The sequence below is a fragment of the Nesoenas mayeri genome (assembly GCF_963082525.1).
Source record: "Nesoenas mayeri genome assembly, chromosome: 21".
In the NCBI taxonomy this organism is placed as follows: Eukaryota; Metazoa; Chordata; class Aves; order Columbiformes; family Columbidae; genus Nesoenas; species Nesoenas mayeri.
The window spans coordinates 2,886,393-2,902,523 of NC_137571.1; the positions used below are offsets into that span (position 1 = coordinate 2,886,393).

At 52.6% G+C, this 16,131-nt stretch overlaps 1 protein-coding gene across 1 annotated transcript; it reads right to left on the minus strand.

Moving 5' to 3' along the window:
• Positions 1-2,295: 2,295 nt before the first annotated feature.
• Positions 2,296-15,312, minus strand: RPS6KA1 (ribosomal protein S6 kinase A1). The gene is made up of 20 exons (XM_080357414.1): positions 15,205-15,312; positions 14,103-14,184; positions 13,758-13,838; positions 12,896-12,975; positions 12,486-12,592; positions 11,889-11,926; positions 11,622-11,764; positions 11,075-11,145; positions 10,356-10,444; positions 10,092-10,156; positions 8,453-8,555; positions 8,073-8,200; positions 7,483-7,608; positions 6,948-7,037; positions 6,560-6,718; positions 6,179-6,340; positions 5,519-5,595; positions 5,279-5,396; positions 4,854-4,991; positions 2,296-4,020 (listed from the first exon to the last, which is right to left on the minus strand). The coding sequence occupies exons 2-20, from the start codon at positions 14,131-14,133 to the stop codon at positions 3,898-3,900; spliced, it is 1,929 nt and encodes a 642-aa protein (XP_080213540.1). The 5' UTR covers positions 14,134-14,184; positions 15,205-15,312; the 3' UTR covers positions 2,296-3,897.
• Positions 15,313-16,131: the final 819 nt, after the last annotated feature.

Below are 16,131 nucleotides of genomic sequence, written 5' to 3' on the forward strand. Positions count from 1 at the left end.
AAGCAGCGTCACTCCAAATCCTGACCCAGAGAACTACTTACAAACTGTTTCTTAAGAGGGAGCCATCGGCTCCACAGGGTACGAGGAACTCAAAGCAAATAGTTCTTTCCATTAAATATATTTAACTTTTGCTGTCTCACGCTGCTGCCTGTATGACAGAATAAATAACCAAGGGTTCTTTTACTGCTTCCCAATTGAAAGCGATACACATTTTTGCCGCAGGAAAACACCAGAGCCCTGGGGTTTGTTACACTTGGACACCAGACTCAGCACCAACGCTCCCGGTTGTCGTTGCATGTGTTGAAATGCAGGGGGGGTATTCTTAATAACAACAGATCGCAGCCTTTCACCCCGAGACAACGCAGTGGTTTTATTGCCACGGGTTGAGCCAAAAATCACCCCAAACCTTCCAGTCTAACACCAAACCCAGGGCGCAGCTGCGCGATCCTCACGCCACACGTTTACACCATCACCCTCCAGATCTCCCACTTCTAACCCCTCCACACGCACCATTTAGAGTCAGCGCCTCCTTTTGTGAGCCAGCGGCTCCTTCCCCCGGCACTTTTACACGCGCTTCTCCACAAAAGGGACCTTTACATGTCAATTTATTTTCAGACAAGCATATCTGAAAGGGAGTTTCTCTCCGGAGTAGAATGACTTCTAATGGCAGGTGTTCCAGCGCCACACAAAGGGAGGAAAGCAGCGCCTTAGCTCAGCTTAAGTCGTAAGACAAATTGATGTTTTAATAACCAAGGAAATGGAGTGGCAGCGGACCCCCGGCTTCCACGGCGTGAATGAAGGTTTCATTCACAGCCCCTTCTGTACTTGCAAAAGACGACCTTGAAATGTTTTCAATGTTTTCCGTGCGTTCAAAGAGGGATTAAATTGTTGAATATTACATGAAAGCGCAGCATCCGCCCCACATACCGTCAAACGCCTTTGAAGTCGCCGGGTATTTCCGAAGCCTCCCACGTTCCCGGGAAGGCGGCGGCGGCCACGAGGAGCTGGTGGCACCGGGGAGGCCACCGGCTGCGTGGTTCACTGGCCACCGGTGGCAAAAGAGGCAGGAAAAAACACTTACATGAACTAACTCGAAGGTGGGAACTCGAGGGTGTTTGCATCAGTTGGATGGGAAGTTAAAGACCAGGTCAGTTGCTCCGTGAAGTTTCACTAAAGAAGAATATAATTGCTGAGAAAGTCATTGGCTTTTGGTTTTAAAGAGCCTAAAAAATCATGGTGGGAACAATTATCAGGCCAAAATACATTTATTTATGCTCCGATTAATTTGACAGAGGTCAGCACCACATCATTAAGAGGAAGGCACAACTACGTTACACAGTGGGAAGAAGGAAAAGAGCCTCTCGGCTGGGTCAACCTCTTTTACAACAGAAAACGTTGCTGATTTACCTCCCAAAACAGGGAAGTTTCACTTTTCCTATACAGCAGCTGTATTATATAGAGCTACTCAGCATTATTTTCAGGCTCCTCGTTTGTGGATTAACACGCTATTTCCGCACAGGTTAATTCCAGGTAGACTCAGCTATCAGAGGCTGGATTCCGGGATTTCTGCTCCCTTGAGCTTTCATATGGACGTACAGGACTAAATCTTAAAGATCAAGTCAACTATTCAACACCTGAAATAACACAAGCAGCTTTCCTTGTATGGATTTTCTTATGTATGAAAGTTAAAATACATTGTTTGTCCCTTTTCACATCAAGACAAGGTTAAGCTGTACATCCTCTTTGTCCTGAGTTAAAGCTGAATGAAGTCTTGTGAGCGCGGATTATTTGGTCTCCTCTAGGACACCGTCTTGCTCCCCCCAACAGGCACTGGAGACCCAGCCCAACGCAGGTCCAGCTTTCACCTCAAATCATGCAATTTTGGTTAAGATGACAGCAGTTGGTCTCAACTGTATTTTGGCAAAGGTTTAATATTGTCAGGACAAAACCAGAAAGGGAACGAGGGGGCAAACCTGACCTGTTACAAACACCTACAGAAAGAACAACAAGTCCATTTTTACCGAGCACTGGAATTAAAAAAGTAACACCACTTGGTTGATTTGGAACTAAAAATCAAGATTTATTCTTACTTACAGAACGATCGCTCGAAACAACCTGGTTAAAAACACCCCGGGACACAAGGTGTAGCCCTTCTTGTTCACTCTATTCTGCAGGAGCTGCAGCTGCACCGAACACAAACACCCCAGCGAGGCGGAGGGCTCGGTGCTCCGATATTGGGGTTTGATGCTCCAATATCGGGGTTTGATGCCCCGATTATCGAGGTTTGAAGCCCTGGGTATCGTTTCTGGCTGGGCAGAGTTTGCAGCTCGCCTGTACCCACAGAGCTTGCACTGAGTCATCCTACACACCTTGGAGTCCTCACACCAGCACCGCGACAGGGAGGATGAAGCAAAGGTTGTCATGTTTCTCCTGACTGATACCTGAAAACATTTACCATTTCCCACGAACACCAGCTGCCATCCGAGCAGGGTGGGTGTTTGGTTTAAGACTCAGCCCAAAGCAGCAGGAATTCACAGCAGAACCGTCGCTGCGTTTGAGTCCCCGGTGCTCCCCTGCTCCTGCCGACACAGCACCCAGGGAGCTCCAGCCATTCCCAAGCTGGAACGGGTCAGGAATTGATTTCTTGCACAGTTTGCCTCCAAGTGCTTGTTTCTTTTAGCACTAAAATGTCCTGAGAATAAAAAGTTCCCCTCGGCAGCCTGGCCCCCTTCCTGCTGATCACTGCCTTATTCCGTAATTGGTTCTAATTAATTATTAATGAGGTATTGCACCTGAGAGAAGGTGGTATAATACGCAGCCCTTCTACAGCACGGCTGGTGTTCCATCCAGGGCCAGGCGGAAACGCTTTGCAGATCTCCCAGAAGGCGGGTGAGAGTCATCACCCCGAGACCTGGGGAAACGACGGGGCCGCTTGTTCTGCAGCTAAAAGTTGATTAAAAAAACCCATCAACCGAATGACACATTTATTGTACAATTCAGAAAGAAACCCTGAGTTACCAGCTGTAGAATAAAGTTAAATTAAAAAAAAAAAAGGATGGTTTGTTTAATAGGTTCCTGCTGAAGGAAAGGAAACCCCAAAATGCTAAAAGCAGCAGCCAGGGCCGGCGTGAAGCCAGCGTGGCCAAGAAAGTTCCCTTGTCATCCCCGATGCGCAGGTGACAAAGTCCCCACGGAGTGACGGGGAGAACGCGGCGATGGGAGGAATGAGGCCAAGGCAGCAGGTGTCCGGCCAGCCCGGCCCCTGCGGGGCGTTCCGAAAACGCCTGGTTTATTGTGTTCGGAGACCTGCCGGCTGCGCTGGGGAGGAAACGGAGCCTGAAAAACCAACTTACACTCTGAACACGCACAGGGAGCGAGGGGGAGGGAAGTTCTTCACAAATATGGGTGCTGCCGGCCCAGAGGCTGCAGGGCTGACTGTGGGATGGGATCCCAAAGGCTCAAGGGAGGAAAAACCCCAGAGCCTAAACCCCGAATGTTCCACAGTCCTCCAGCTGCGATGGTGTGGGAGAGGATCGCTCCTAAGAAATGATGTAGCTACGACAAATCTCTGGCCCTACGCAGGAAAGGGTGAATCAGAGCTGCTTTTTAGTGCCTCTTGACATGTTATACACTCTAGTTCTCATCTACACAGATGGATGTCTTTAAAAATCGACAATTTACACTTCAAAAAAGGTTTTACAGTGGAGTTCTCTCAGCAAAGATCAGTCCCCGCGAGGAGGAGCCAGTCTGTCAGCAACACAAAGGCACGTGGCCTTTCGAGATGTCGTCCTCAAGGGAGCTCCTGCGCTGGCATCGACCGCCCGGCCTCCCGTCCCCGTGTCGGGCAGATGTGCCAAGTCTGTGCGGCTGCACCGCGCGGCTGCCGCCCCCCCGGCCTCACAGCGTGGTGGACGGGAGCTTCTTCACCCGCCGCTGTGCCAGGATGGAGGATTCGATGGGCTTCAGCTGCGGGCTCGGCTTGGAGCTGTTCAGGGCGGAGTACGTGGCGGCCATCGCCCCCTTGGAGAGAAGGCGCGAGAGAACTTGTTTAGGTGTGGAAGAGTTATTTCAGAAACGTGGCTTTACGAGATTGTTGAGTCATAGGATAGTTTGGGTTAAAGGGACCTTCAAAGGTCACCCAGTGCCCCCCTGCCATGAGCAGGGACATCTGCACCAGCTCAGGGTGCTCAGACCCCGTCCAGCCTGGCCTGGGATGTCTCAGGGATGGTTCAGCCACCACCTCTCTGGCCAACCTGGGCCAGGCTCTCACCACCCTCAGGGCAACAATTCCTCCTCATGTCCAGCCTGAATCTCCCTCCTTTAGTTTAAACCATCACCCCTTGTCCTGTCACTACACGCCCTTGTACAAAGTCTCTCTCCATCTGTCCTGTAGATCCGCTTTAGGTACTGGGGACTGCTCTAAGGTCTCCTTGGAGTCTTCTCCAGGCTGAACCCCAACTCTCTCAGCCTGTCCCACAGAACTGTTCCAGCTCTCCGAGCATCTCCACGGCCTCCTCTGGCCCCTCTCCAACAGCTCCATGTCCTTCTGATGTTGGGGCCCAGGGCTGGACGCAGCACCGCAAGGGCGTCTCACCAGAGCGGAGCAGAGAGGGAGACCAGAGTAGCCAGGCCCACAAACATATTACCTTTTTCTTCACATCTCCCTCCCGCGCTGACATGCCGTTAAAGAACCTCCCCAGGTTTTCCTGCTAGCTTGTCTGTATCGCCTCCCCAGTCCCCCCGCTCCAACCTGCCATCCTGCTCGGTCCACAGCCCCGTCACCCGCCCGGAGCACAGCCCTGTGACACCTGTGCCCAGGGACACCAGCTGAAATCCCAGCCCAGACTTTGTACCTTGACAAGCTGCACGTCCTGGTGATTGAGCTGGCTCTGGGGTAAGCTGTCCTTGTGGGTTATCCAGGGGTGCTGCAGGACCTGCTTGGCCGTTAGACGCTGGTGAGGATCTACGTGAAGCATCTTTGATACCAGATCCTAAGGACATCATTTAGAAAGTTAGACTTTAGAAGATTTCACACTTCAAATGCAGAAATACCACCTGTACATCCCCAAATCAGGATTTAAATTCAATGGCCAAGTTTAGAGTCCCCAGACATCAATTCCTTTTTGTATAGAATACTAGTTCAGTACACCTAGGAGCAGCTACACTGCTGGTTTTCTCCTCTCTCCTCCCTCCCCAACCTGCCTTGAACTTGTCTCACAGAACTGCCCATGCTTGACCTTAACCCTTTAACGTAACGCAGACGGGTATCAAACCGCACCTTGGCCATGTCAGAAATAGTGTCCCAATTGCCCCCGCTGACGGAGAACTTCCCGCCGCCTATCCGGGACAGGATCTCTTCTGGAGTGTCACTGGGACCGTTTGCAAACGGGGTGCAGCTGAGGAGAGAAGAGAAGAGAGAGCGTTTCATTTCCCATCCTGTAACGCAGCCAGGGACCGAGGCCGTCAGGTCCGGCTGCGGTGGTCGCAGCTCCAGACGTCGCCTTCCAGTGGCACTTACCCCGCCAGCATCGTATACAGGAGAACCCCCAGGCTCCAGATGTCGCAGCCCTCATCGTAGCCTTGGCGTTTTAGTACCTGAACATGACAGGCAAAGAAAAGAAAAAGAGCATGTTCAGCTCTTGTCGTTGAGCTCATTTCAGCTCGTGAGAAGCAGCTTGAGCCCTGTGTGCGGTCTGCAGGCAAAGCTCCAAGAGCCCTGCTGAACAGCAAAGTCTTGGACTAAAGATGGGGATTCACAGCAGATTTTGGAATCATGGAACAGAGGAACTGCCCAGGCACATCAAAATGAGAAGTGAGACAGAAGCCACGTTCCCGTGCAGTGACACCGCGCGCATGCCCCATGGCACGCTGGCTCTTCCTCCTTCCACACCAAGAAAATCATCCCACCTGCTTTAACAGGTCAGTTCATCAGGACGAGAAGCAGCCTAGAAAATCCCTGGGGTTTTAAAGTCTCACCACCTTAAGGCAGAGCCCCTTATCAGGACAGTACAAGTTGGACTGCACAGTAACCGCACTCGAGATCCCCTATTTGTTCATTATGACAAGTGGTATTTCTGTAATTACCTCTTCTAGGGTAGAATGGAAGTTGGAAATGAGAGCACAGGCTGGGGAGGGACACGAGAGCTACCGAAGGGTCTCAGGTCAAGCAGGCGCTTACCTCGGGTGCCACAAAGTTTGCCGTGTAACAAGGAGTCATGAGAAGGCCGTTCTCAGCCCTCAGCTGCTTGGCAAAGCCAAAGTCACAAATGCGAATGCTTTCGGGGTTTCCTGACTCATCCACATAGAGAATATTGCTGGGTTTCAAGTCCCTGTGCACCACCTGTGGAGCAGAGAAAGGGCCGTTCTCGTACCCCAGGAAAACAAAGGTCTGAAGCTGCATCAGGACTCTCAGCTCCTACTCCAGCCCCACATCTGGTTTGCCAAGACAGCAACTCCAGCAAGAAATAGTAGTCTTGGCAGGTAGAGTTACTCCCAGGAGGAGAGGGAGAGTGGTGCAATGCCAGACAGCTTCCCAGGAAAACGATGTGACCACACTCACCCCTTGGGAATGCAGATATTCCACCGTTTTACAGATCGTGTGCAGGACCGAACTGGCCTCCCTCTCTGAGAAGAATTTCTGTCTGAGGATTTTATCGAGCAGCTCCCCTCCCCGCATCAGCTCAGTCACCAGATACACGTACTTCCCGTCATCATACACCTACCAAAGCAAACGCAGAGGGGTTAACCCAAACGTGCTTCCAGAGCTTCCCTGTGGTATTTGTAGCACCGAGCAGCAGACAGGAATCAGGGGCTGTGGGGACGCTGTCCCAGCCCAGAGTGACACACTGAGCGGTGCCGCTGGGCGCTGCAGCTGCATTCGCCCGCCCTGTAGACCAGTTTGTGCTTCCTAAACCAAAATCCAGGGACGTGATTCAAGTTACACTCACATCTTTCAAGGTGATGATGTTTGGATGCTGCCCGTATCGCAGGAGGATTTCTATTTCCTCAGACGGGTCTCGCTTGCTCTTGTCGATAACCTGCAAGATCAGGGACGAGCGTCAGCCACAATGGAGAGGGAAAGGGAACAGGACAAAGCAAACGAGCTGAGCTCTGCAAAGACCCTGTGCCATCGCCCTCCCTGTCCCCTGCCCTCTTCAGCAATAAGCTCTAGAAATCCCCTGATTGCTTCATCAGTTCTGCATCCCCAAATCCCAAAGTTTTATGTCTGGCTTAGTCGTTAAGAGCTGACACAGCTCTGCAAAGGGAGGTGAGATACGGTCCCCTCCCTGGCAGGGAACGCTGCTTCCCTGCTACTCCTAGACAAGAAAGCTTGTGCAGTTACATGCCCAGCAGCACAGAAATTACTCCTTTAGTCCCTACACAAGCAGGGGAAGCAATTTCATTCCTGGATGTTATTTTGGTCATTGTGGGGATGAAGAGAAATCTAAGAGGGGAGTTCAGTTCCGATGGTAAATCTCAGACCTTGACTGCGTATTCCATGTTGGTGGCTTTATGAATGCAGCGTTTACACACTGAGTAGGAGCCGACGCCGATCGCCTCCTTCACCACGTAGCCGTCGTTGAACTGGACGTTCTTGCCGTGCAGCTGCTGCAAGAGGAGAGCGGAAAGTTGCTGAGCCAGGAAGGTTCAGGGAAGGGTTTGTGCAACTTGAGCAGTAACTGCAACGCAGAGCGACTGACAGACACCGTCTGTGCTTCCCACAGCTGCTCCTCCCACTGGGGACAGGGAGCAGAGGGGAACAAGGCAGGTGGAGGTCAGTGTGCTGACATTATCCGCACCTAGCGTGGTGCATTTTGGTGACACTTATCAAGCCGTGCGCATTCGCATGGGTGCACCTGGGGAGCTGAAAGCAACCAGACTTGCGTTGCCCTGCTGACCCCTGCATGCGACAGTTAATAGAAATGAAAGAACAGGGTGCAGGAATTAGAAACAGGATGACGCTGCCTTAGGCAGCCTGTTAACTCTGCTCCAGACGGCACCGAGGTCCCGCAGCCCCACGCTGGAGCGTCACTGCAGCTTCAAACCGCTGCTCCTCCGTCCCTGTGCTTTACCTGCACCACCGAATGCAGAGGTGACTGGGCAGGCTTCACCTTCCCATCCTCCATCAACCCGGTCGCCACAAAGCTGAAGCCTCGGAAGAGCTGATGGGCCCCGGCGCTCGGGGGGATGCCGGGGGAATCTGCAACAGCAGGACAGAGACAGCTTGGAGCGGGTTACCCTGGGGAGGCAGCAACCTTCCCCTCGCTCCCCAGGAGCTGTGGTTCCTCTTTAGGTTGTTCAAGACAAGAACCACCCCACATTTTGGTTGCTGGGCCACCTCCTCGGTGCTGCAGCCATCCGGAGGCAAACCCTGCCCTGCTGGCACCAGCGGGAAGCTGTCCAGCTATCATTCCACACAGGGAACTCGGGCTTTGCGGGAATCCGTACCAACCTTTCGGTGTACGCGACGTAAATTCTGTGTCAAAATAAAAGGTGTCATCCGGCTGGCCTACGGCTGGCTTGAAGGGCGGTTTGATTTCCCTGCGGTACAGCTTCTGCAAAACAAAGGCAGCTCCATAGTGCTCGGGCAGATCAACGCTCTCGTGCACGCTCGGAAGGCACAAAGGCTTTGCAAGGAACGAGAGGCCAACGAGAGATCTGGTGACATTACAAACAGCTCTGTGACAGCATTTACCTACAGCTCAGCAGTCTGAGGGAAGACTTCATGGCTAATGGGGCGCTTTTGAGGCAGTTTGTGGAGAAATACAAGTTCTCCCATATATTAAATCAAGAACAAAAAAGAGTTCTCTGTGTAGGTTGGCCCCATCCAGCAGCAGCATCCCTGAAGAATTTACCTTGCCAGGCTCTTCCATCTCCTCCTGATCCCCATTGGGGCTTTGCTGACATGTATCTCCCCAGGGACAGCCTGAGGAGATGCCCCAGGATGACATTTGTATCCCAGCACTCCCACAAGCACCCTTTTAAAATTGCTTCTTGAAGCAACAATTGGTGGTCAGTAGGTCAGAGAGGTTCTCCTGCCCCTCTGCTCTGCCCTGGGGAGACCACACCTGGAATATTGTGTCCAGTTGTGGCCCCTCAGTTCCAGCAGGACAGGGAACTGCTGCAGAGAGTCCAGCGCAGCCACCAAGATGCTGCAGGGAGTGGAGCATCTCCCGTGTGAGGAAAGGCTGAGGGAGCTGGGGCTCTGGAGCTGGACAAGAGGACACTGAGGGGGGACTCATTCCTGGGGATCAATATGGAAAGGGGCAGTGTCAGGAGGATGGAGCCAGGCTCTGCTGGTGACAACCAGGGACAGGACAAGGGGCAATGGGTGCAAACTGCAACACAGGAGGTTCCGCTTAAATATGAGAAGGAACTTGTCGGGGTGAGGGTGTCAGAGCCTGGCCCAGGCTGCCCAGGGGGTTGTGGAGTCTCCTTCTGTGCAGACATTCCAACCCGCCTGGACACCTTCCTGTGTAACCTCATCTGGGTGTTCCTGCTCCATGGGGGGATTGCACTGGGTGAGCTTTCCAGGGCCCTTCAACCCCTCATGTTCTGGGATGCTGTGATTCTGTGAAATAAGCTCTCCCAGCACTGCTGCAGGATCAGTCTGGCAGTTTGCTGGGTGCCTCGAAAGCATTAGAACTCTGATCTCCACAGTCCATTACCCAGTAAGGGAAAACAGGGAAGAAACAGATTTATGTGGTAAAACAGGGAGTTCACCAGAAGCAACTGGGAAATGCCAGTGCAGCTGCCATCCTGCTTCTCTGTACAAAACGAAGTATTTCCTTGCCAGAAACGCTTCCCCGATTCCTTTCCCCTTTTTGCAAGACAATCCTTGTGGTGCCGAACCCCAGTTAAAACCTGCACCTCACTGCTGAGAGATGAGTCAATTCAAACCGAGGTGAGGACACAGGCAACTCAGGTGGGAAACGGTTATTCCCATGACAGCATTTTAGATTTGGGAAGGATTCCTGGAAACAAGGACGGGCAGCTGGCCTGCAGGCGTCCCGGCCGCGGTGTTACTGCAGCCGGCAGAACTGACTGGTGTGAGCGGTGTCAAAGTTTGATCTGATAGTTCTGATACTCACATTCCAGTCAATGGTCGAGTAGAAAGGATGGCGCTTGATCTCTTCTGCCCCATCTGGCCCAGAACCTGAAAGATGCACCCGTGGAGCGTGTTGCATTAAATCAGGACTGTCAACAAAGCAAAGGTTGCTCCAGCATATGCAACACAGGGTATTACAGGGAACCCATTAACCGAGCACAAGTGTGAACATGCTGCTGACCCACGAGGATGTGAGAGGCTCCGATACAGCATCAGGTGTACTCAGAAACCAAAAAGAATGTCTTACCTAATCGGTTGGCTGGATTCCTTTTGAAAAGGGCTCGCAGGAGGCTCTGTGCTTCAGAGCTCAGGAACTGCGGCATGCCCAGCTTCGCTCTGCAGAGGAAGTTAGGCAATCGGTTGCAGGTTTAAAGAAGTCAACCCACAAGCTGACTGCAGCACCTCCACGCCCGAAAGTACAGTCATCTGTTTGGCATTTACACTGCACCCTTCAAACTAACTGTTGGGACAAAACTGCTTGCCAAATAATGCCATTAAATTGCGAGAACCCCCAAATTGCAACACGCTCAGAGAAAGAGCAGAAGCTCATCTCCTATACATACATGAAAGAGAAACTCCTCAATCATTTTGCTTGGGAAAGACCCTCAAGATCACCGAGTCCAACCATTCCCCAGCCCTGTCCCTGCCCCATGTCCTGAGAACCTCATGTCCGTCTGATCAACCCTCCAGGGCTGGTGACTCCAGCACTGCCCTGGGCAGCCTGTTCCAATGCCCCACAGCCCTTTGGGGAAGAAATTGTTCCTAAATCCAACCTCAACCTCCCCTGGAGCAACTTGAGGCCGTTTCCTCTGCTCCTGGCGCTTGTTCCTGGGGAGCAGAGCCCGACCCCCCTGGCTCCAAGCTCCTTTCAGGCAGTTCAGAGATCAGAAGGTCTCCCCTCAGCTCCTGTTCTCCAGCTGAACCCCCCAGGTCCCTCAGCCGCTCCCATCACACTTGTGCTCTCACTTGAGGATGAGGGTCATCGTCTCCTTACGATCCTTCCCCTGGAAGGGCAGCGAGCCGGTCAGCATTTCAAACTGGGAGAGAAAGAGAAGAAGGGGAGGTCACATCTCAGCAAGTCTGAAGGTTGCACAGATCCCACTGCACCTTCATCCGGGAGCTCGCCAAAGCTGGCGAAAAGCTCGCAAGGGATCAAAAGCCCAGCTCTAAAAACAGATTGCAGACATCGTGTTTTCTCAGAGTGAGCTTGGTTCACAAGGTCTGCAATGGGAACATGTTTGAGGCAGCACCTGCAGATCCCTTGGATCCAGCAACCACCAGATGGTGGCACCAGCTCTGCACGGACACCCCGGACACCCCCAGGCCGCAGGGGCTCTGCCAGCCCTGGAACACGCCACGCAGGCTGCGCTTCTGGACACAGCCCTTCCGGGGAGCTCAGAGAACACCCCCAGCTCAGCACATCTGCTGGACACGCAGAATCACTCCAGGGGGTTTCGGAGCTGCCGCGGCAGCAGCTGCTGAGCCAGGTCCCAGCTGGGCACCGGGTACGCACCATTAACACCCCGTAGGACCACCAGTCTGCGCTGTGCGAGTGGCCCTGGCGATTCACCACCTCCGGCGCCATGTACTCCACTGTCCCGCAGAAGGAATAGGCTTTCTTCTCGTGGTCTATAGCCTCCTTGCTCAAGCCAAAATCTACAGAAGAGAAAAGCTGTCATCAGGCGCCCACGTGCTCTGAGCCATCGCGCAGGCCTAAGAGAAGCTCTGTATTTCAAGAACTGAGCTTGCTGGAGCACAAGGCTCTTGTGGAGGGTCTTACCTGTGAGTTTGATGTGCCCTTCTTCGTCCAAGAGGATGCTACAGCATGAATGAAAAAGACAAGAAGTTACTGTCTGCAGTCAGAGCTGGTGAGAACAAGCACACGCAGCAGAGGCTGGTCCGAGATCTCCCAGAGGAGAAAGTTTCCTGTCCCTTCCCCCAGCGCTTTAAGCTCCATCACCGAGACATGAGCAGGACACGGAGCAGCTCCCTTCTCTTCACACCCTCAGCTTCACACTGAATGAGCAACCCACCCAGGTTACACCACCTTTGATCTCCAGGTAACAATAACCAACTCCTGCAGCGGGTACATGTCTGCGGAGACCCAGCCTGGTGTCTTTTCCCTCCCAAGGCTCTTGATGGCTTAAAGCTGGAGCGTGGAGACTGCCAGGGATTAATGCTGCCTCCACAGCGCTCCTGGCCCTAACTGCTGATCTGAGGAGCGAGAGCCGTGACATTGGCACTGCCACTGTCCAGCTGGCTGGCCCAGGGACATCGTTCGGCTTCGGTTTTGTGCCAGAAGATGACGGCATTTGCTGGCCACAGGCTCGGGACTGATGGAGGACTCCGCTCCCCACTGCAGCCGTGCCGCACGTACTTCTCTGGTTTGAGATCCCGGTAGATGATTCCCAGGCTGTGCAAATGGTCGAGCCCCAGAGCCAGCTCTGCCAGGTAGAACTTCACGTCCTCCTCGGTGAACATGACCTAGAGGAAGGGGACAGGCAGGGTCACAGCGCCAGCACCGACCACCTCCACTGCACCCACGCAGGACCTTTCACATCCACGTTGCTCCACCCGAGTTTCACAGGCTTCACCCACCATCCTGAACATCAACACCAAAAACCAAACCAGGCTGCTAAGCAGCAGGAGGTTTTTTTTGAAAACTCTTCATTTACATTCACCAGGTTACGTTCTCAGTTGTCTTGACCTGGCACAACGTCTTGTTACCCATCCTCGCTCTGTCCCAGTGAGGTGACACAACCCACCGAGGTGCCAGAGCACACCCACCTCTTTGGAAAGGCGAGTGAAAAGGTCACCTCCTCTGAGGAAATCCAGGATGAGATACAGCTTCCCCTCCGTCTGGAATGCTGAAACACAAGCCGGCGCAGCCATCAGACCCCTCTGCTGAGGGAAAGCTCCACGGTGTTAAATTAATCACTTAAATCCCAACGGCTCTGGTTGTGCAGATGCCCTGCGTGGTTACTAGGTTAAACACAGGACTAATTCTTTGGGGTGAATGAGATTTCCTGCCCATGATGTTGAAACGAGAGCTCACCCGAGCACTCTGGTGCTGCAGAAAACCCTCATGTCATGGAGGCTGGTTCCCTTTCAGCCAGCGATGCTGTATGGAAGGGGCTGTTCCCCAGAGAGGCACTGGGCACTTCAGAGGGACAGAAGCTGTCCTCACCTTCCTCAGAGTCAGAGCATCGATCCTGCTAAACTCTGCCTTCACTAGTTAACTCCGCTTTCTCAGTTTCTCCTGATTTAATGTTTTAATCCCAAGGATTTGATGTTTAAACCTTCTCTCCCGGTCTATGCTCTGTTCCCCATGCAGTAGCTGGAGTGGGCATGGGACCAAAGACCTTTCCAGGGAAGGATTTGTGCTAAGGGGATTGTGAAAGCTCCGGAGCAGCGCAGCCACTGAGGGATACGGACTGATCAGGCCTCTTCTCCACCTCAGGACTCTCCAGAAGCCTGTTAAGGACCATGAGAGTCTCTCAGCATCCTCCAAGCAGCCGGATGCCTCGTGCTCATCAACCTGCTCACAGCAGCTGTGCCTGTAGTAGCATCTTTATTGTGTTTAAAAGCAGCCAGTGCCTGTCTGAGCCTGCAGCCCCTCTCCCAGCGTCCCAACTGGCTCCACACTCACCGTAGTGGAGTTTCACCACAAAGGGATGGTTTACATCAGCCAGGATGTCCCTTTCTATCTTTGTCCTTACTCGATCACGCACTGTGGGAAGAGAGAGGAACAGCTCAGATGCTGAAGAAGACACAGGGCACCCCAGTACCAGCCTAAAGCCCTTTAGTACCAGGCAGCTCAAGGCAGATCTTTCCCACCTCCAGCACGGCAACAGGGTGTTTTACAGATGGACAGAAAAGGAGGCTGTTGGTTGAGATAAGGTACTTCTCTTTCACCCAGAAGTGGCTGCTGTGACATCTCCCCAACGCTCTTTAAGACACGAAGGACAAAAGCGTCACAGTAAGAGTCTCCTACCCTTCAGCGTCGCCTTCTTGAGCACCTTCATGGCGTAGAGGTGGTTGCTGTCTGGCGGTGTTATTTTTCTCACCAGGAAGACCTGAGGCAGAAGAACACTGCATTAGCCAAGCGCCAGACATCAGCAGGAGCTGGATGGCTCCCGGAGCAGCAAAGCTCAGGTAGCCCCGGAGCAGCTGGCTGCAGGGCCGCTGAGATGTCCCTCAAGCTCTGCATGTGAAACCCGCGGGGTTTTCAGGAAGGTGCTGCATGTAGACTCCTCTCACCTCCCATCTCCAGCCATTTCAGCACTCGGGCTTTTACGCTGCACGTTCCTCGCCTCCCACCTCCCACAGCTCTTGCTCACTCCCGCAGTTCCCGTGGGGCTGTGGTTGATGCCCAGAGCTGGGATTTGAAGCACTGACACTTCAGGACACCACAAAACCTCCTGGAGACTTGCTGGTTTGACAGCCAGATCAACCCCGTATTGTCCATGTCCTGCATCCTCTCTGGGTTTTTACCCTTCCCTGATGTCCCAGGCAGCTTCAAAAACACACAACCTTTCTTTTGCATAAAAGCACTGCTGCACCTGCCCAGGTCAGAGCACACAGTCCTGTACAAGCCCCCACTGTTAGCGCTGGTAACTGATTGACACAAACTTAATGTGTGAGCAGATGGTCTGTAAGAGACCTGGATTATTTACACATTGAAACAGATAAGAGTCAAGGCTATTTCCTTCCCCTTTCACAGAAGGGAAACTGGACCGTAAACAGGGGACAAAAGCAGAGCTCTCTGAGAAGAGAGGAACATGGCCGAGTCCTCCAAGTCCTCAATTCCACTGACAGCGGGAGCTGCAGGAGGTCGCTCTGCCCTGCGTGATGGCTGATTTCACAACAAAAAACATCATCTGAAGAAAGAATTACAGGGGAGCTTCGGATGCACAGGCTGGCCCTTAGGAGAAGGCACCTTCCCTTCCAAGTTTGAAGCAACCGTTTGCTAAATGGGCTCATCAGTCAGATTCTCACGATCTGGTGGGAATCAGGGAAGTGGTTTCATTGGGGACAGTCCCTTTTGTCAACAAAATCTCTTATCTGGTATGACACAGAGGAAGAAGTGAGCTCACCTTGCCGAAAGAGCCCTGTCCCAGCACCTTCAGGAGCTCAAACTGCGAAGGATCAGCTTTCTCGGAGCCTTCCTTCACATGGTGCGTGATGTTGATTTCTTTCACAACACCTTCGCCCTGAAAAAGAGGGGACAGAGTTGACTGGGAGCACCCTCCTGAGGAAGGGGAAGCCTTAGTGGATTAAGGAACAAGGATTGGAGCTACAGACTCACAGGAACCACGTCTGACAGAACTATAAAAGCTGGTGCTTGTCACAGGTGTCTCCTGGCTGCAACATCTGGAATAAATAAGTCGCCGGGAGGTTTGCACCAGCAGCCCTGTTAAACATCCTGCACCCTCCCCGAGCGCTCAGCTCCTCGCACCGCAGGTGCTGCGCTGCTTTGAACTGCGTTTCAGAAGAGGGCTTGAAAAGCACCATCCTTTTCGAGGCACCGGTGGCAAACCCAGGAGTGTTTATGCCACTAAAAATCCCACAACACAAAAATACGGCACTGTTGTCAAAACATGGCCAGGGCTGGTAAAAATCAGACATGTTGGAGCCCATCTGCTCAGCAATCTGAGCAACTCCGCGGCATAAGCCTTAGTGCATCTTCAGCACATACAGATGATGCTTCAACAGACTCGAGCCTTCAAGAAGATTGAGGGGAAGCCAAGGTCTCTGGCACATGTTTTGTTTAAAACACATTATTTTATTTAAAAAAATAAAGAGGAAAAAGAGATGTAGTCAGCAGTACTGAGAATAAACTCACCAACGAAGCTAAGCCAGCGCAGAACAGCCACAGACCCCGAGGTGATGCTGAAACCTACCCCAGCAAACTGTCCAGACCTCTGGGGCAGAAAGCTCAGGGTTCAGCTCAACAGAAACACATTCTGCTGCTATTTGCATCCCCAATATAAACAGATTTTTGTTATCCTAATAGCCGTCCA